We start from the raw sequence: 22,155 nt of genomic DNA, 5'->3' as shown, positions 1-22,155 counted from the left end.
TTCGTCGTGTTTTTCTTCTACTAACAATTTATTTTACGTTATTAAAACATCTAGTTTGTAATTTGAAATTATATTGGATCACATAGGTTTCTACGACGCACAGTGATCACCTTCCATACAAAAGTCGGACAAAACCTCAAAAGTGGCCCGAATTTGATGAAAACTTCACATTAGGGTAATTTTGTGACGCTGAATTCATATTTGATGTTTATTTTTTGTTTTTTATTACCTCAAAATTTTGGCACTTAGGGTGGTTCGAAAATTCAATATTTACGAGCATTAAGTGCACTATTTCCGAAAATTCATTTTCAAAAAGTTAGGCACTGTGATTTTTTTGGAGAATGCACATTTTTTCAATTGTTGATAATGATAAGACACATCTATAAATTATATTGGGAACCCTGGGTAGTCAAAGGCTACCATGCGTCTCCTTCAGACGTATCATTAAAAATCACCTTTTTTCATACCTCGGGGCAGAAAGGGGCAAAACAAGATATTCATTTTCGGAAAGTACACTAATTTTCATGTATCATGAACAACAAGCGATCTTTCCGAACCGTTTCAAAAAAAAGTACAGCAACTTTGAACATTATAACTTTAAACTATTGCTCGATTTACTATTTGTTTTTCATGTCTGAGCAAGAAGGAAGGCTTGTATCGACTAAATCGAATGGTAACTATAAGTCCAGCGAATAACCTTTCCAATGAAATCACTTTGACCCCAATCAGAATCTTAAATAAAAAGATATATTCATTTGAATAACTTAGGTTTAAAAATAGTTTTCCTCAGAATCCATCATCTATTTCACCTTTGAAGTTCTGTAAAAAATCGAACTCTCGTCCTCGTGACTTAATATTTTGAGAAGACTCTATTGAACCTGTTAAAAATCATAGAAAAATGTTAAATCATGAAAAATCTAAAATAAAATTTTGAGGTTTTGTCCGGCTAGGCGACACTGTGCGACGTACCAATTTTGCTGTACTGGTTTACGAAATTTCTATTGTAAAATATATTGCGTAAGACACCTAAATGAAATTACAAAATATTCTAAGTTCTTCAAATTATTCAGAGTTTCAAACTTTGAGGTTTGAAAAATTGGAAACATTGTTCGAATGTTGGTATTTCCAACTTAAGTTTTCTAATATCCGCTCCGCATTCAGCGACTTTTGCTAAAAATTCCACATTATCCAATTAAAACAAGATTCTGTTATATTTCAAGAAAAGGATTAGTTATCAAAATTAAAATTTGAAACACACATCATTTGCGTATTTTGTTTTATTGCTTCAAATTGGTTTTATTTTTGTATGATCAATGCAAACAAAGAAGTTCGTTGTTTCAATAATCAAATATGACCATTTTTAGAATCAATAAAATGTTCGGTCGAATTAAGAAATATTAGGGTTAGACCATCATAGTATGTCCCGATAAAAATAATTAATGTTTAGTTGAAGTGAAACATGCGCTGTTTTAATGATAAGATCAATTTGATATAAAAAAATGATGTCAATCTAATAAATATTTGCGGTAAAACCATATTTTAGTTCTAAATAATCATACTTCTAGTTTGACATTCAACAAAACGTTTTGTTTTTTCCAACCTTAATTTTTTATCTGATTCGACATTTTTCTTCATTCATGCATGTAGAGAGTAGATACAGAACACTAGATTAGGATTGTCGCTGGTGTTCCCATTGTTTTCGCTTCAAAACATGTTTGTTTTGTTTTCAGTATATATCTGTCAAGATGCCGCACGTCTATCTGGTAAAAGTCTTCGGGCCACATTCTTGGTACACGCAGAAAAATTTAGCTTGTTTGCAACAACAAACTGTTTAGTTGATGTTCAAATTGGTATATACAGAGTTTGCATATTTTTTATTTTCGTCTCTTTTATACTGCTGTGATGTTTATGCATACAAGACATGCATAAAATCTACAGCAGAAAAAACGAGAGGCAGACCGAAAAATAGTGTGAAATTGGCTATGAATCAGATTTCTATGTGGCATACTATTACAATTTTGATTTAAGGCACGGCAATTTCAATACTTTTCATATGATATTTATGCGTGACAGATAATTTTGATGTGCTGCTACAAATTGCAAAAAGTCATGTGTGAAATCAATAGATTCAATATAACGATTTTTCTCGGTGTACATTTTCGACTGTTATTGTTATGAAATGAAAGATTTTGTAAATGCCGCACAAAGAAATGAAAACTTATCAAAATTCAATGCAGGTTTAGGCTATTTGTGCATTCTATGTAATGAAAATACACCAGCCACGAATGGCCATTGTTTTACTGGCTATAACACACCAAAATGATTAGTCGCTATGAAACGACGATAGAGGATTTTTTTGCTTTTTTCTATTTGGCCCATTTGACAGTTATATACCGGGATAAAAACAATGATGTTCCTACTACTGATGCCAGCGACAATCCTAATCTAGTGTTCTGTATCTACCATGTAGAGAAATGCCGTTTTTGCTTAATCGCGAAACTGAGTCTGGTTGTAACCCCATTTCATACATTTTAACAGCAGTCGGGGTTAGAACGTGACTCAGTTTTGCTTCAAGCATTGTTAATTTGTAAATATAATATCCAACGTTGCGGTATTCATACACAAATTTGGACATCCAGCTCGAAAACAAAAACAACCTCAAAAAGATGGGTGGGTAATGTCAGAGACATAACCGGGGTGAAGTAGAATACACTTTATTTTTTCAACGCGAATGCTACAATTTTGACTATCTTCTGATAGGTTGTATTAAAACCAGCTATTTCGTTATTTCTCATGGAAATACATCTACATCATAAATTACATCTACTACAATAAAATAAATTTAAAGAAATAAAGTCAAATTAACTGTAACTGAACTGCGATATAACCAGAGTGTCGTGACTACACTTCGGCGCGTTAATTCAAATCTAATGCTAATGCTATTGAACGTAATCACGTTTGAATGGAAAATATTGTTGAAATTTTATTGATGAAACACTGAAAATGCGTTTGGCAACACTGCTCACTAAATGGATGGTGGGGGAAAGACGCGTATTCGTTTAGGTTATGCTAGTATTAGTAGCAGAAAGGAATGAAAAAGTGCGTGGTTCGAAAACGAGCGAGCAAGAGAGTGATAGTAGTGCGTATTCGCGCGTAAATATTGGTCGGTCGGTTTTCTTATCATTCGTTATACACCAGAATAGCAGTAATTTCCGTGCCATAGCCCGTACCAAACAGAACCATCCGCGAAAGTATCTCAACCGCTGGTGACGTTGAGGAGCCAAATTCTACGGAACAGGAACTGTCACCCTGTGAGAAATTCGCCGATATCGGAAGTGAACGGTATTTTCCTCCCACGATAAAACAAACCAATGGTCCTTTTCAGGAGCAATATCACTTCGGTTGTCAGACACTACATGCTCGTCTTTTTTATTGGAACTGAAAAGTGCATAATCTGTTTGCCGATGAGAAAAATCCGCTAATTATTATCATAATTTGAATAGGTGAGCGCTGTTCAGGCTAGAAGCATGAAAAATAGCATTAATTGAAAATTTGCAATTCTCTTAGTAGATTTTGTTAGTCCAGCATTAATTAGCCGTGCTTTGATTGATGTTTTACTTGTTAGCGCCTAGAGGTGTGCGTCGCGCCGCCGATTTTTACCTCTTTTCAGGTAAAAATCGGCGGCGCGCCGGCGTCACGCCGATGTGCTTACTATTTTTACATGCAATCGTCGGCGCGGCGGCAGCGGCGTGGCGCACACCTCTATTAGCGCCGCCTTTTTGGCGATGAACCACATTTCAGATAGGTAAAATGAATTGTCTATTGGCGATTCTACGTTGAAACCGCTCGCAGATAGCGTTGGAAGGAAAGTGTTGCTGATTTTATTTTGTTCTGTCATAGTGCATATATTTTCTGTAAACATTGGCAAAAAATGACTTTTAAACACCAAATTACCGATCAATTTGTTGATAATTGTTTATGAAAATGGAGGAAAATCATCATTTTATCAGATGATGAGTAAACATCCTGCGAAAAGAGTGTAAAACATAGTGGTTTCTAATATTATTCGCAGAGCTATATGCGCGCTGTTCCGAAATGTAATTTGTTGAGCACCGTAGCCGCCGCAACAGCATTTCCCGTTCGTCCTAAGTTAAGCTAAACCTTCATGAGATGGTGTAAATTCATGAAACTCTCCAGATCACGCGAGGAAAGAATATATCCGGCTAATAGGAAAGTGTCAGCTTTGTATCATGCACAGCCGATCCTTCTCTCCGATAGTCTTCACTGAATCTCCTACGTAGTTCAAAATATAAAGGAGTTTGACATTGGTGCTGATTGGGTCTCGGTTTCGAGTTGGAACTTTATTTATGGAACGATTTTTTATAACCACAATAATACCCCGATTACATTTCGAAGAAATGTATGAGTCAAATAGTTGCAAATGGCTGTACTTTCAGAATAATTGCAAATAAAACTAAATTTCTTACTCGTTTCATTCATATTTTGGCAGTGGTTAGCTTTTTCCGAGAAGATAATGAAGATTTTGTTGTAAGCTACGACTCACTTACGGGTGAAAAAAAGCAAATTGTATCACTTTGCCAGTTCATGAGCTGAATCATAGGTGTCGCATGACTAATTTTGGTTTTGCCGCAAATCGCCAATAAGAAAATGTTTTCAGTTTGCATTTGATCATCGTTGAAATCAGTTGGTGTGTCGTCGGCGAATCGCTTCGTTAGTTCCTGGAAGGAATTACAATTGAAATTTCCATCTCGTGCTTTGGAAAATAGCTTCCCTCTTTTCAGGTTAGTTATTTTCTATAATAATATCCGAAAAATGCACGATAAAACAAATAAACTGACCAATTGGACGGAAGCAAGAAAATATCTACAAAAATTTGAGTCAGAAAAGTGACATTGACGGAAAAATGCTTCGATCGTTTCTAATGCTGTTTTCGGTTTTAGAATCGAGTCGCCCTAGGTTCGCTCTAATGTTTACAGTTTCCATACAAAAGTGACAGCTCCGAGCGAACCTAGAGCAGCTCTGATCTAAAAACGAAATCAGCATAAGTGTTTGGCAGCTGAAGTTGCCGTTGTTTTCCAACGTCAATTATTTGCGCTGTGCTGTACGGAACAAACAGATTCTTGCGCGATTTATCGGAAAATAATCAAAACAATTGTGTAGTAGATTCCGTAGAGGATACGATTACCGTAAATTTTGATAGAAATGATTTTGTAAACGCATTAATTAGCCGTGCTTTGATTGGTGGTTTACTTGTTAGCGCCGCCTTTTTGACGATGAACCACACTTGAGAAAGGTAAAACGAATTGTTTATAGGAAAATGTTTTCAGTTTGCATTTGATAATCGTTGAAATCAGTTCGCTTGTCGCCGGCGACCGGCTTCGTTAGCTCCTGGAAGGAATACTCCCCGTTAGCAGGAGCTAACAAAGGCGCTCTCAAAATTGCCTCCATCGCTAGACGTGTACAGAAGTCGCATTGTTTTTGCAAGGAAACGGCGATATAATATTCACAACAAACGGTCCTTATTAGGACCACAAAATCGTTCACAGAAGAATTACAAATGAAATTTCCGTTTCGTGCTCTGGAAAATAACTTCCCTCTTATCGGGTTAGTTATTTTCTATAATTATATCCGAAAAATGTGCGATAAAACAAATAAACTGACCAATTGGACGGAAGCAAGAAAATACCTACAAAAATTTGAATCAGAAAAGTGACATTGACGGAAAAATGCTTCGATCGTTTCTTTGGCAACTGAAGTTGCCGATTTGTTTTCTAACGTCAATTATTTGCACGGTGCTGTACGGAACAAACAGATTTTTGCGTGATTTGTTGGAAAATAATCCAAACAATTGTGTAGTAGATTCCGTGGAGGATACGATTTGTTACCTTTTGTGTGTCCCAAATAAGTCGATGACATTACAGGATGTATCAAGGAATAATAGGCTGGCTCACAAAAAATGGTCGCATTTTTAATGTCATCGTGGTCGTGTCTTGTATACAACTCTTTATTTTTTTCTTTATTCATGCAAGTTATACATACGTACAAATCTTAAACAAGATTCCTGATTATTTTTCTGACTGATTGGTTTAAACATTGTGTATTTTGGTTAAGTACAATGAAAGTTACAAACTTTCAAATAACGCGATCTTCGGTTTTTGGGCTTTTATTTTGAAACGTTAGTCGTAATCACATTAATAGTTGGCGAAAGAAAATATTTTCAAATTTAATTCTTTCTAAGGGAATGATAGCGCTGAAAAGGGCTAATTTGTTTGCCGAAGAAAATATTCTCCGGGTAGGAGATTTTTATTCCAATTGTTCCTGCTTTCTAACACGGAGCAGCACAAATTAATCCATGGAGATGAATCCTAATAATCACCTTCTCTCCCGGTGTTGACATCTGACAAGTGGACTTGCTGAAACCGACTAAAATAACAATTCTTTCTGACCAGATTTGCGGCTTGGTTCATGAAATTAGCGGGAACCAATCAGGAACGAGCTTCAGTCAGATGATTTGAAATTGATTTTTTTCGTGTGTGTATGCTATCTTACATCCATCAGAAATGAAAATGATGGCTTCTGCGAGTAGCACGTTTCAACACAAACTGATTCATCCACCAGTCGTGTACAACTCACAAATATTTCTCGGTATTGTACAGCCATCCGTTCGCGCCAAGCAACCAAATACGAATGTTGATAGAAACAAATCTGTAGCGGACCTATATTTAAAACTTTTCATCATTTAAGTGTTCGGTTGCTGCACCATATTGATGGCTCTGGCCGAGATGAGCTGAAAATTTTCACCATTTTCGGTAGTTTTTGAAAGATTTTTTAAAACACAGTATTTTCGGTATTAATGTATGTTATACTCACTCCAAATTTTAATACTACATTGCGGAACATATTTTCGATAAAATGCCTTAAACCCCAAATCATTCTATTAAGTATGATGGAAGTTATTAACGTTCAAAATCTGACGCGACTGCCACAGCCGATATTTTGAAACGGGCCCCCATATTGAAACGTTAGAAGTATTCTACTTCAAAAGTAAAATCGGAAGAAATCCTAGCTATCCGCAAGGGCCATCCCGACATAGAATCAATTCCGCACCGGTTGTAGAACAAATCTGTCCGCTTTGGTTATCTCATACGCTCCTCTGTTCAAGCCGTTCAAGCATGGGTAGAAGCAAAAGTGATTGACGAAATATTTTTCCCTTCTTGGTGGACGACATGCAGTCCCCCACACCAGCAGAGAAATCATTTTAGGGACGATCCATAAATGACGTAGCATTTTTTGAGTGATTTTTAACACCCCCCTCCCCCATCGTAGCATTTCGTCACAAACCTCTAAATACCCCCTGGTAATTACGTAGCTTGACTGTAATTCCCCCCCCCCCCCCTTGTCCACGAAAAATATAAAAAAATAAAAAACGATGTTAGTTCTTCCCCTTTAAAAAGCTACGTAGCAAGACATGATCCCCTACCCCCTTGTCGTCACACATCATCACAAAATACAATACTCCCCCCTCCCCCACTTCATTTATGGATGATCCCTTACCTGCTTTGGTTCCCTCACGCGTTCTCTCTCTCTGTGTTCGAGTCGGTGGAGAAGCAGAAAAAAGTCGGAGAGTCTTCTCGAGGAATATCGTTGGCAACGATTCTTTTTTGCGTCAGATGCCCGACATGCTACCAACACCATCACATCAACAACCCGAGCGAATCCGAAGATGAAAAAGTCGGGTCGGATCGGATCGGTCTAGTGCGGATAGACCTTTATTCCTTTTGTTTACAAAAGTTCGCGTCAAAAGCTTTCAGAAAATTGATGGCTGCATCGAAATCGGAAGTGTATGCGTTCGCCTGTAATAAGTATTTGGAAGCGATGGCAGTGATGAGGAGCTTTACTGCCGCTATAAGCACAACTGCCTTATGTGCTATGGGATTTCCTATACATATGGGACAGTTATGCGTATAGCGGCAGTTTACAGGATTGATCTCACTACCGTAATTATTAAAATCGCACCCATATCTTTTTACTAAAATTTTCTCCCAGCGCAAAATTTTTTTCCACTCCTTAGAATCTAGCATTATGTATTTCTTAATTAGGCGCTGCGTAATTATATTTTACTATATGCTTTTTGGATTTATTGTTAGTATGGCAATTATGCGGAGAATTCCAACAATGGGACAACCAGACTTGGTATTTTTTTACGAAATCTTCAAAGGATGTGTTTAATGAAGATATGCCTGAAAAAGAATTGCTTGATAAAATTTTTTGAAAATATTCAAAAAGTGACATTGTACTATTATGCTTAGAACGGCAGTACATCTTGCAATAAATGCTTACTATCAAATAATTAGTGTCGACATGGTTTACGATAAGTTTGACTAGGATAAACTTGTTTGGTGAATTTATTTTTTATCGTACACTATACATAATCCACTACATTTAGAAATAAAAAACAGACTACTTCGGTGGAATAACAGAACGTAAAAAAAATCTTTTGATAATTTACCTCTTAACGATGACGTCGTTCCAATATGCTGAAATAAAGATGGTTTGTAATGGATCCATAATTTCGACATTTCCTGCTTGCAAGTTTTCTGAAATTCATGAATAATAAATTATAATATATCTTTGAACCAGATAATACTCCAAGAATACCGCATCTTTCTCAACACTGCACACTTTTGTATATATAAGATGGTACAATAACCAGTCGACTGGCTTTTCATTAAAAAACATCTGAAAGAAGGTGATGAGCCATGGCAAATCAGCTGATTTGAACATCTTTCCTATACAAATTAGAATTAAAAAAAAATAGATAATCAAGTTTTAATTGCTTAATCGCAATTTTTACTCACCAATAAACCCAAGCTGGCAAAAATCCAAAACAAACCATTGACTATGTTCTTTCTTAGCTGTTTTCTCTAAGGCGAAATTCTTAATAATACTGATAAATCCTTTCTTCGTGAGAATGTCATCTTCTAGTTGAACATAGAACGTGCCTTTAGGCTGGGTATAGGCCATAAGATAAGCAAAATCCAAATTCTGTTTTGAACGCCATCTAACTCGTTCAACAGAGTCATTCAGCGTTTGTCTGAGTCGAGTCATATCTGGATAGTAGCTAGCAGCAGGGGCAATAACTTCAATAAAACCGCTATCTACAAACGTGGGAAACCGTAAGTTGATGCCGTTCGCGATTTGCGTCACGTAATCTATGTCCGACTCTCCAACAAATATGACGATCATGGTTTCGTTCTGTTCGTCATCGTCCATATTAGCTATTAGATTGTCCAATGTTTCTAAAAGATATGATTGTTTATCGCGCTTAACCGTTGGTATGCCAAGAACAATAGAAACGCCTTGTCTGTTTTTTGTCTGAAGAAACGCTGGTCGCAGAGAGGCAGGATCATCAAGAAGATGTGGTAAGAAGTGAAAGGCCGTTGGTAACTTTAAATTAGCAGGCAACTTTGCTGAAGCAGACGCATTACGAATCATCGATCGTGAATCCGCGCTTAGACCATCCAAAAGGTTCAAATTTATTGACACATTCGATGTTTCACCGTTTTGACTTGACAATCCCAAGTACTGCGATAAAATAGCTACATCCTCCTGTTTTGCGCGATACATTGATTCAAGGTATTGCATACGCATCTGGAACTCAGCTACTCGTTGCGCCATGGTTTGCTCAGCTGTAAAATCTGTGGAAGTAAATTTTGTTGAAATGATACTACCTCCAAAATAACATGGTATAACCTTTACCTGTCCCTATTACTAAAAATAATATTGTACATGGTACCAAAATGAGTATAAATGCTAAAAAACAACTGCGACGCCTTAATGGAGATGATGATAAGCCCAATTTCATGGCTGGTACCTTTCCGTCTGAAATTGAAATGAATTCTCATTACTGCCAAACTACTTCCAATAAATACCTGTAGTGAAAAGTATAATAAATAAATATTAACACTCGGAATACCAAGGGGGTAAAAAGTTACGCGGTCTACCAAGGGAACCTAAAAAATGGGAACGCTTACTTTGACCGGTCATATCTCAGCCGTTACATAATCGATTTTAAATCTGTGAATACATCGAATTAAAAAAATTGTAGAACAGAGATGTCTACCGTAAGTTACAGTAAAAAGAGTAAAACAAAGTCAGTGAGAAAGAAATGGGAACGCTTCTTTGACCAGCCATATCTTAGCTGTTTGCTCACCAATTTTAATTCTTTCTTCACCATTGGATAGGTAAATCTTTTATAAAAAACAGTGAACAAAGAATGATGGAAAACAAATTTGTATATCTGAAGTAATTGTAAAAACAGTAATTGAGAGTCAGTACAGACGAAATGAGTTTTTCTGTTCAAACAATCGTATCATGACCGTTTGTCAACCAATTTCAATTTTCCTTACACCAATGCAATCCTTAGAGCTTCTAGACTTGTAATATATGCAATAAATAGTTGATTTTCAAAAATTACTATACTTTTTCGAGTTTTTAGGAGATAGGATTTTTACAATGTACGTGGCATACAGTTGATTGAAATTCTTTGCGACTTGTTAGTTTTACGGTTTGAAAATTACCTGTTTACTCAATAGTTCTACATATTATACATGGATATTATTATATCAAAATGTTTGCACGAACGTGGAGAAACAGATTATTTTATGTAAGTTACTAAATAATAGAGTGTGTTAGGACGATTCAGTAAATACGAAGAAGTTCAGAATTTTAAAATATTCGTCATATAACTTCAAATTTGAAGCGATGACCTATACATTTTAATACACCAATCGATTGTAATTGATGGCGGCTACAATTTCTGAAAAAACACATTTTTATATTTTCTCAAAAAATAGCCAAAAGTACGTAGAAGTACAGAAATTTCATTTAGTTGGCAAATAACGTCGAATTCAAAGTGATGGCCTATACCTTTTTATATACCAATCGATTATAATTGATTTTGGTTACAATTTCTGGAAGAACGATTTTTATATTTTCTCAAAAATAGACAAAAGTACGTAGAACGACAGTAATTTCATTTAGTTGATAAATAACTTCAAGTATTCAAAGCTATCACCTATGCAATTTATACACCAATCGATTGTAATTGATTTTGGCTACAATTTCTGAAAGAACAAATTTTATATTTTCTCAAAAAATAGCCAAAAATACGTATAAGCATAGAAATTTCATTTAGTGGGTAAATAACGTCGAATTTTAAGGGATGATTTATACTTTTTTATACACCAATCGATTGTAATTGATGGCGGCTACAATTTCTGATAGAACAATAGCTTTATATTTTCTCAAAAATTAGCCAAAAATACGTAGAAGGACGGAAATTAGTAGTTATGTGCCAATCAGACGAAATTTCTGTACTTCTACGTATTTTTGTCGTTTTTTTTGGGAAAATATGAAAAGTTTATCTTGCAACAATTGTAGCCGAAATCAATTACAATCGATTGGTATATATAAAAGTGTAGGCCATCACTTTGAATTTGACCTTATTTGCCAACTACATCAAATTTCCGTACTTCTACGTATTTTGTCTATTTTTTGAGAAAATATAAAAATGTGTTCTTTCAAAAATTGTAGCCACCATCAATTACAATCGATTGGTGTATAAAAAGTATAAATCATCCCACCCCTTGAAATTTCTGTACTTGTACGTATTTTTGGCTATTTTTTGAGAAAATATAAAAATTTGTTCTTTAAGAAATTGTAGCCAAAATCAATTACAATCGATTGGTGTATAAATTGCATAGGTGATAGCTTTGAATACTTGAAGCTATTTGTCAACTAAATGAAATTACTGTAGTTCTACGTACTTTTGTCTATTTTTTGAGAAAATACAAAAATTGTTCTTCCAGAAATTGTAACCTAAATCAATTATAATCGATTGGTATATAAAAAAGTTTGGGCCATCGCTTTGAATTCGACGTTTTTTGTCAACTAAATGAAATTCCTGTACTTCTACGTACTTTTGGCTATTTTTTGAGAAAATATAAAAATGTGTTTTTTCAGAAATTGTAGCCGCAATCAATTACAATCAATTGGTGTATTAAAATGTATAGGTCATCGCTTCAAATTTAAAGTTATATGACGAATATTTTAAAATTCTGAACTTCTTCGTATTTACTGAATCGTCCTAACACACTCTATTATTTAGTAACTTACATACAATAATGTGTTCCACGTTCGTGCAAACATTTTGATATAATAATATCCATATATAATATGTAGAACTATTGAGTAAACAGGTAATTTTCAAACCGTAAAAGTAACAAGTCGCAAAGAATTTCAATCAACCGTATGCCACGTACATTGTAAAAATCCTATCTCCTAAAAACTCGAAAAAGAATAGTAATTTTTGAAAATCAACTATTTATTGCATATATTACAAGTCTAGAAGCTCTAAGGATTGCATTGGTGTAAGGAAAATTGAAATTGGTTGACAAACGGTCGTGATACGATTGTTTGAACAGAAAAACTCATTTCGTCTATACTGACTCTCAATTACTGTTTTTACAATTACTTCAGATATACAAATTTGTTTTCCATCATTCTTTGTTCACTGTTTTTTATAAAAGATTTACCTATCCAATGGTGAAGAAAGAATTAAAATTTGTTGAGCAAACAGCTAAGATATGGCTGGTCAAAGAAGCGTTCCCATTTTTTTTCTCACTGACTTTGTTATACTCTTTTTACTGTAACTTACGGTAGACAACTCTATTCTTCTATTTTTTTAATTCGACGTGTTCACAAAAGACATACCTTTATATTGGTGAAGACATATTTAAAATCGATTATGTAACGGCTGAGATATGACCGGTAAAATAAGCGTTCCCATTTTTTTACCCCCTTGGTATTCCGAGTGTTAACGCTGGTTATCTAAGTATTACTCGGACCATGATTAATAAATTTCAGGGAATTAACTCTGATTGAAGGGTGGTAGCACCGTAGAATTTTCGAAAGATAAAAAAGGATTAAAATGTGCTAAAATGCATAAGGTCTTAAAAATGGTATACCAAAGAATGGAAACACGTAAGAATTCTCCAAATAGTCGAACATTTTGCACAACCACAATAGCTTACCTCCTAAATTAGACGATTACGAATCTTTCTAGACTGATTAGAGCGTCGTCCAAATAGTCCAAATAGACTCTTCCACAGCTCCTAACTGAGATACGGCTTGATGGATTGACTCCAAATTAGCTCACATCCTAGTCAAGATATCACTAAAGCTAATTCTGATAAGATTGCATGATTATTTACAGCAGGAATTGAGTGGTGTATTTTGTAAAATGGATTTGATAATTTGGTGAATGTTCGCTCATGTTGGCAACCGTGTGCTTGTTATTTTCGCATGCACAATATGTATACAAACGAAAAAAGGACATAATTGGAAAACAGAAAATAAAACCAAAATAAAGTTCATCATATCCAGAGATGCCAGATTTGCAGACATGTCTGCAAATTCGCAGACTTTTAATTTAAGCTGTAGATTTTTTCGATGACGCAGATATTTGCAGATTTTTTAGTTTGGTTGCAGATATTTACAGATTTTTTAGTTTGGTTACAGATATTTACAGATTTTTGAGAATAAAGGCTTTTGGTTAAACTAGTTTCAAATCTACTTTAGATTGTTTCTCCAAAAGCTACATCTCTGTACTTATCTTGGGCTATAAATGCACTATTTTCATGTAATATAACACATCATCAATAAGCCATTTTTGGTCAAAAATAGTTTTACTGACATTTTTTGTTCTTCCCAGACTTTTAAAATTATTATTGCAGACATTTGAATAAAATATCTAGCATATCTGATCATATCAGCCTATTTCATTACGATTGGATTGAATTCGTATCTGAGCGATTGAATATAATTGACTATTTACCCAATTACTGTATAGAAAACCGTACATCGTGAAGAATTCTGGTTTCAGTATTTGACCGATTTGCCATCATTGTTCACAACATGCACAATTGTATTATACGTGTAGCAAACGTTGGGAGTATACATCTCGTGCCGGGCGGGTGACGTATTACGACATCATCGATCGAAAAAGCATAAGCATATTAATATATTTCAATCAGTGATACAGAATATTGACTTGCTAGACATTAAAATAGGCAATGTTTCACTTCTTGCTATTTGTGAAAACAAAGCAAGCGTGACTTTTTCTGCTTTTTTTCACTTTTCACTAGGGTTGCCACCCCTCTGGGTTGACCCGGAGGCTCCGGTTTTCGGAAGCGATCTCCGGGAATCCGGGTTTCACTTCAATTTCACCGGGTCTGGCGAGATGACGGATAGTTACAACTTCTATGGAACTGTTTCAAACTGTGTTTGTTTCAAACGAGTTTTTACGGTACTACGGCTGACTGTTGGCCAAGAAGGAAAGCTTTACTCCTTTGTTGGAGCTACCCCGGGCGATTATGGTGACGGATAACCAGATTCTTTGCACTCCGCATAGAATTCCGGAAGACATCGCGGTGTGTTTCCGCACAGAACCGCTTACCTGCCTCGTTCACTCTCAGTCTACTGTTAATTATCGCAGTTTACAAAAAATCTCCGGGTGAAGACATAATCAGAGGTGGCAACCCTACTTTTCACTACAACATAATATACAAATTTTCTCTTCTCCGGCGTAGTATGAGACGATTTTAAATATTTAAATAGGGTAAAGTTCCTAAGTAAGGTGCTTCACTAATTCGTTAATTTCTCGTTCGTCAATCAATGGAATGCGTAAAAATTGGCTTCAATAGCTTTGCTTCGTTGCTAAGAACCAATATAATAACACAAATGCGCTGAAAACAGTAAAATTCTGTTGCTTGAGCGCAACGAAAACTCGAATCGAGTGCCCCTATTGTTGCGCTACCATTTAACTCAATGCGTTGAACAAAGATGGCAGACACTGCTCTAACCAACGGCTTCAAATGGGTAGAGTGATAATAGAAACATGGCGCAAATGGGCTCATCACCCTATCTGATGTCCTTGAAACAAACAAAATAATTGGGCATCGATAAATTCGATAACCGAATAGGGAATCAAAATATAACGTTCTTTTCGAGCTCCTGGCTATGTCACGGGGGGTGTTAACATCTCCCCGCATACCCCTTGGTACGCCCCTGTAAAAATACAGAAAACCTATATAAGTCAAAAAAAATATGTTGACGATGTTCAGAGTGATTGCATAACCGTTCTATAGGAGAAGGACAAAAATATGAATTTGCTGTGTGGCTACACTATTCAACCCATAACTCCGGAAACAGAAGTCGGAATTAAATGAAATTTAATAGCAGCCGTTCTATCTTTCATTTAAGACTAAGTTTGAGAAAATCGGTTCGGCCATCTCCGAGTAACCGTTGTGCATTTTTTTGGTCACATACATACATACATACATACACACACATACGCACTCAAAGACATTTGCCAAATACGATGAACTGAGTCGAATGCTATATGACACACGGCCAGGGATGCCAAAGGTGCAGGTAAACTACATATTTTTCGGTATATTTACATTTGCACAAACCGTACAACCCGCTACAGTGACGCATCACTACAGCTCTTGCCAGAATGGTAGCCAAACCGAGTACATTTTCCCGTAGAGCAGTAGAATATATTTTTGTTTTGCTGCTGTACTCCGACTGCTCGGTGAGAGTGTGGCGTAGTAAAGTTTGTTCTCTCGCTTTGTACACTTTTCTCTGTGTAGTCAAAGGGAGAGGCCCGCACACGAAAGCGATGATGCCGGTTGTGGTGTAAACGAAGGGCATTTATTACCGTCGTTTGTGATTGAAACTATTGAATAGATTAAAAATATTAAAAAGTGTAAAATAAGGAAAGAGAAGCTGTACCGCTCGCATCTGGTGGCTGTACTGGGGGCAGTATTTCTTTGTTATGTTACTGCTTTGCTTACAGACTCCCGTACAGCGCTGGGCGTCCTGCAATAGCGAACGACAGCAGCGTCAAAAGAGAAATGAGAATGTAGGCAGAAAAATTACAGCCGTAGAAAAGGAAGGCATTTTGCATCCTTGCACACGGCCCTCCGGGCTGGGATTAAGTTGAGGATGTTCAGAGTGATTGCATAACCTTTCTATAGGAGAAAGGCAAAACATAGGTACAAGGAAAAATCATGGTTTTAGCATATTGCTGAATTCGATGCATTATTCAAATGTATATTTTGCCCGTAGCAAACAATCAGGGGTTAGCGTGTGATGTTGCACGAGTGATATAATGCCACTGACGACCAAGTAATGCGTTGTTTACAAACTAGGGTGCTTTTGGGTTTGGTGTTGTATTGTGCAAGTAGGAGCGCAAACACTATCGTAACGTTTGAGAGTGTTTCTCATATAGTTAGACAGCGAGAAACGTTAATGCATGTGCACCCCTGAAGAATTGTTTTTGGTGTGGATACTTCTGCCGGGGTTTCTATAACCGTCGAAGGTGACCAATATGGGTAAAGAAGCATTGAGTGCCAGTTATGGCCGTAGAACTACAATTACAAGCTATTGCCAGATCAGAGCATCGTAACAAAAAACTTTCAAAACTATAGCTCCCATTGATACTTGTTATAATTTTCTGTTAATTTAGCTACTAACGAGAGCTGATTTATAATACAACTTGTAACGAAAACGTTACAACGTTCTGTTATAATCTTGTTATGCTATACTGATCGGGTAGGCTCACATTTTAGAAAAATTTCCATTATTCAACATTCATTGCAGCAACCATTGTCATTCAAGAACCGGTAACCGGATCTATACTAAATTCAATAGCAGCCGATGGGAATGTTGCACCTTTCGTTTGAAGCTATGTTTGTGAAAATTGGTTCAGCCATCTCCGAGAAAATAAAGTGACATTTTTGGTTTCAAACATACACACAGATGCACATACACACTCATGCACATTTCTGGGGGTAGTATGGATGATAGTTCCGGGACTTGATGTAGTGGAGGTGACAGTGGACTCTGTTCAATCTATATAAAGCTACATAAATCCGCAGGCAGCTTTATCAGTCGAGTTCGAACCGCCTAAAGCCCGATTCAGACGATACATCAGCTTCCGTCAACGTCAACGGAACGTCACCGTTCCGTCAGGATAAGTTTAATACTTTTCTCTTGTGCCCGTTCACACGTGCCGTACGTCAAAACGTTCCGTACCGTTGATGTTGTGTGTGAATACCTCCATTTAACCGCATGTAACTTATCCTGACGGAACGGTGACGTTCCGTTGACGTTGACGGAAGTTGATGTATCGTCTGAATCGTCCTTAAAGCTTACTAGCCCATCGCCGGAGTGCCATATAAGGATTGATACAAGTAGGATTCTAATTCTGGCATACTGGCGGTAGAGCATGGACGTGGAGAAAGATTTCATCGGAAGGATGATACAGATCGACAGCCAAGTTGGTAAGGATATGCCCCTGCCCCGTCCCGTTTAATCTTTTGTAGATCTCTAACTACGTTCGAAACACGGTTAGCCGGTGAATGTAATCTCAATTAATTAATGACGATCCGTCTCTAAAAGTAGTACTTTATGAAGGACAACCACAACCCTCGAATGCAAATGTAACTATGGGACCATATAGATACGACGGCTTACTACAGACATAAATAGCGTCTTAGAATTAGGCCCAATAGGCCTGCGAAATAACAACTCAACCTTCCGGAGTATGCGCTAGTACACTGATGAGTGCACAAGTTTTAGAGAATTTAAAAAAGTTTATCCTCGCATGATATAAAAACGTATATCATAGATTGAACAAGTTTTTATATGAATTTTGAAACTCTTGAAGATGTTTGAAGATGTGCACTAGAGTGACTACCCGATCAGAAACACATAACAAAAAGATTTCAAAACTATATCTCGCTCCGTAACTTGTTATAATTTTCCAAGGGGTGAGTCGCTTAGCACAAATCGAATTGTGCTCACAAACAAACAGCGTGGCAGCTTGTGCCGCAATGTGCCACGATGTGCCACGCTGTGCCATGGTGCTCAGTAAAACAAAAGCAATGATTGCTATGATTATTGAACTACACTTTGTTTACAGTTTTTGAGTTGTCAAAAGTGTGCCTCATTGTGCCACACATTGTGGTAACGAGTGAAATGATTGTGTATTACTGTGAATCACAATCTTATATCGTGTTATACTAGGTGATACAGTGTATATGGCACATTGTTCTAAGCGACTCACCCCTTGTAATTTTCTGTTATTTTAACTACTAACGAAACCAAATTTATAACACAGTATGTTACGACAATTGCATTCTGTTATAATCTTTGTTATTTCATTCTGATCGGATAGAGGACCACCGCTGAGTCGATTTCTAGTCCCAACGGACAAATTTGGCTACCGGTCCAACGTGTTCGAAGTTTGTAGAAATTTTTCAATAATTTACTAGAAGTAAGCTCACTTACTTGCATTTTCATCGCTAGGTGGCACTGTAATCATCAGCTTATCACTGAAAGTGAAAACTGGGCAGATAATTTTATTGTCTACAACTTTGTCGAAGACTGCAAATCAATCCAACTTCGTTGGGAGAATTTATTAAAATTTTAATAAAGTGATGTATGGGTCAGTTTGGCTTAAAGCCTAACAATACATGGTAGAGAATCAATGATAAATTCCCAAGAACTTAATTTTTTGGCGAAATAATGATTCGGTTTAGCTGAATAGTATGTTTGAAAGGTTTTCCGTACATGATATGAGTAATCTTTTAACTAGAATATTTTTGTTCTACATTTCACCGCTAACACTAACTTTTCAATGAAAAGAGAAAGAAGAAAAGTCGTAGAATAAGCCATTCCCAGTAACTTTTGTAAGAATGTTCATATAATATTTTTATTATTTTAAATGGTAGTATTGGCGCCTCCTATGCGGTGAAATATAGAACTAAAATTTTGTAGTACTAAAATAATTCCAAACATACTATTCAATTAAATCCACTCATTATTTCGCAAGAAAACAAAGCTCGTGGGAATCGACCACTGAATCACCAGCATATGCTGTTAGGCCCCATGCAAAACTGGCTAAGACATCATTTCAATCACAATGTAATAACTTCTCCCAAGGTTTTTGAATTGATTTTAAGTCTTCGACAAAGTTGTAGAGAATGAATTTTAAAAATTAATTGATGTAGGAGAGACCGGGGCTGGTTGGCCGAGTTTTGCTTTCGGAATTTCTGTACTCATTCTGGTTAGACTTTTTAAAAACCGGTTTGCGCTGTCATGAAGATACAACCCTTGAGCACATATGTAATTTTTTTCATTCATGAAAAAGTTGCTAATGCAAACAAATGCGGAAAGAAAAGTCGGCCAACCAACCCCAGGGCTGGGGCAGGTTGGCCGAGTTTGGTAATATAAGTTAAACACGTCAAATGTATCAGTGGAAAACTTTTAATTAAAAAAAATCGATTTTTCGTATATAAGTAAGGAAAATAAAATCCACTCCTCACTTTTAGTCTATTCTGCCTTTTAAGACTTAGTTTTGGCAGCTTTAGTGAACTTTTCACCAGCTCACGCTGATTTTTTTTCCTTCACCAGCGTACGCTTTTTCTGCTCCTCTAATACTGCTTTTATTGGGAAATCGGTCAAAATTTGAGTCGATCGGCGTTTACGACCTTGCCACTTCTTCGAATCAGATCGTGCACTCGCCTTCGGAAGAGGTCTGACGTCTTCAGAGAGGCTTACATCTGCAGCAAATTCTATGCTGATGAACGAGTTTTGTTCGGGGTTGGGTCGATCTGTGAAAAATCCTACCAGAAACTTCTCAAGAGGGAAAATTTCTGGATTGAAGGGGCCCACGTCAAAGACTCTGAAACCAGCTTGTCATTTAATAAATAAAATATCGGAATCATTTTTTTATAAAGAATTTCCGACTTTTATTGATTCGAATCTCTTATTTCTATTTGATAATAATTTTAAATTATTTTTATTACTTATTCCTCGTGTATATTTTTCCTTATAATCATCAATATTAGCATAATATCAAATTTTGCTTTGAAAAAGGTTGGCATTTCACAAATATCAAAGTGCACATTACTCTACACTAAATTTACAACTCGGCCAACCAGCCCCGCACAGAACTCGGCCAACCTACCCCAATGTATATTTTCGAGACCAATCACGATTTACACATAATATAAGGTTACACTGGTAACCGTTATACCATTTTGTTGGGTTTTGAATACCCTTTCGAGCGGTACCAAGTTATTGGAAATCGGATGTAAATTGATTCGCGTTACACATATTATTTTTCAGAAACAGGAATTTACTCACCAGTGCCGAAAAAAGAATAAACGTGCTCCTGTACAAACGACACCACCAAAACACTTGAAATTACGTCGGTACATTGGTGACCTAATACCCCACCAAAATCACTATAGATGTCGCTACTGCGCATAATAGCCTTTTCATAAAAGGCACTCGGCCAACCTGCCCCTTCGGCCAACCAGCCCCGGTCACCCCTATACAGTACTACCTAGCGGTGAAAATGCAGTTTAGTGGGCTTCTTTCATGAAAAATGTTGAAAAATCCCATGTAAACTTCGAACACTTTGGTCCGGTAGGTATACTTATTCGATTTGGCTCAAATTTAGAACAGATACTCCTGATTGGACTACACGCAGAAAAATGTGTCGTAGCTAAAATGTAAAAAAACAAAACTTTATATCAAAATGTAATAAAAAAATTGATTCAACCTAGAACATTATTGAAAACAAATATTTGTCATTTTTGGAAAGAAAAAAAAGTTAATTAGAAATAAACTTTTTTTTCTTTTTTAAATTTTATTGAATTTAAATATATACACTGTTAGCCATAAAAAATAAAATAAAACGATCTACATCAATTACAATACTTTTTCGATACGACTGTTCATATTTTTAAAATAACAATTTTTTATGTCGATTCAAAACAATGATTCATTACATTGTTTCTTACCATTTGTCATTGCAAAGTTTCATCTGGAAGAGAATGTTTGATCGACGCTCCTGAAATAAAGTAGATTTCTGCAGAAGAAGCGAAGTTTATCGTTGCGTTCCGTCTATCACCAATTGTTTCGGAATTTTCGGTAAGCAGATATTTATATAATCCATACGTTATTTTTTATTCTAATATTGCTAAATTCAAAAGCTGATTGAGTGGAGGGAAATGAAGGAAATGATTTCCACCCTGTTTCTTATAAACGAACAAAATTTGGTTAATTTAAACAGTTGAACAAAGAAAAATCAGATTGGTCTTATTCCGATCATAAATCTAATAATTTTCATACTTTTACATGTACTTAACTCTTATTTTCGAAAGCGTTTTGCAATTTGCTGAATTTACTGAGATTTAGCAATGCTCGGCAGCACAATTATTGGATGTGTCGTCAAAATGCCAAAATATTTGGGGCATCTGTTTCTCACCAGGGTTGATCAAACAGTATGGCCTACGGATCACACCTTAGGACCGCAGGTACTGCTTTTAGATTCTACAACTTTGTTAATTTAAATAAAACCACTGTAAAATATGTATTAAATGAATATCAAATAAAATACCTATCAATGTTTCAAAAGCATTCGCATTTATTTCAACTAATGAATTTATTGTTTCGAATAGTTCTGACAAGCCATTTCAATCATAAAATTAATGTTTTCAAATTTTTAACCTATTATTGATGTTACCTGTATTGTTTTTGATTCTAAGTAAATAATTTTGTTAAAGCAATCAAATTTACTATGATCTCAATACGAAAGCTGTGCTGAAACAACTTTTTTTTATTTAGATGCCTCATCTTGTCAAAAATGCCCTCAATATTAATTTGTTTTACTACTAACAAAAACAATTGTTGTTTCAACAAGAAAGCTGCATAAGCCATTGAACAAACGAAAAACTTGTTTTTAATACAAATTTTCTTTGAATTCACAGTATTTTTTCTGCGTGTAGGAATCGACTTAGGTGTGTGCCAATCGAGTTTTCAAAAATTTGTTTTTCTTGCTGGGCTGTCTAATGTACACAGGTTTCACCAAAGCTTGTGTAATTTTTTTCTAGCAAAAGGAATGGAATGATGGAAATTCAAATCGATGCTATGTGATCTGTTCCGGAGACATTCACGGATGTTCTAGAATAACATTTTGTTGCTGGAACCATA

General features: G+C 36.0%; 1 protein-coding gene across 2 annotated transcripts in view; it reads right to left on the bottom strand.

Annotated features, from left to right (window-relative positions):
- LOC131682790 (alpha-1,3-mannosyl-glycoprotein 4-beta-N-acetylglucosaminyltransferase B) overlaps positions 1-22,155 on the bottom strand; it is a 138,071-nt gene that overhangs the window by 23,225 nt on the left and 92,691 nt on the right. The window contains exons 2-6 of one of the 2 annotated variants that reach the window (XM_058964541.1): positions 13,116-13,270; positions 9,781-9,903; positions 8,880-9,719; positions 8,680-8,810; positions 8,531-8,618 (exon numbers count right to left, since the gene is read on the bottom strand). In XM_058964541.1, coding sequence (XP_058820524.1) covers positions 8,531-8,618; positions 8,680-8,810; positions 8,880-9,719; positions 9,781-9,886 — 1,165 coding nt within the window. In that variant the 5' untranslated portion in view covers positions 9,887-9,903; positions 13,116-13,270. The remainder of the gene's footprint in view (positions 1-8,530; positions 8,619-8,679; positions 8,811-8,879; positions 9,720-9,780; positions 9,904-13,115; positions 13,271-22,155) is intronic. The other variant, XM_058964540.1, reaches the window with a different exon arrangement.

This window comes from Topomyia yanbarensis, chromosome 2, assembly GCF_030247195.1.
Source record: "Topomyia yanbarensis strain Yona2022 chromosome 2, ASM3024719v1, whole genome shotgun sequence".
NCBI classification, from domain to species: Eukaryota; Metazoa; Arthropoda; class Insecta; order Diptera; family Culicidae; genus Topomyia; species Topomyia yanbarensis.
Note: the sequence above shows the minus strand (reverse complement) of the source record. Positions and strands in the feature narration are given on the sequence as shown.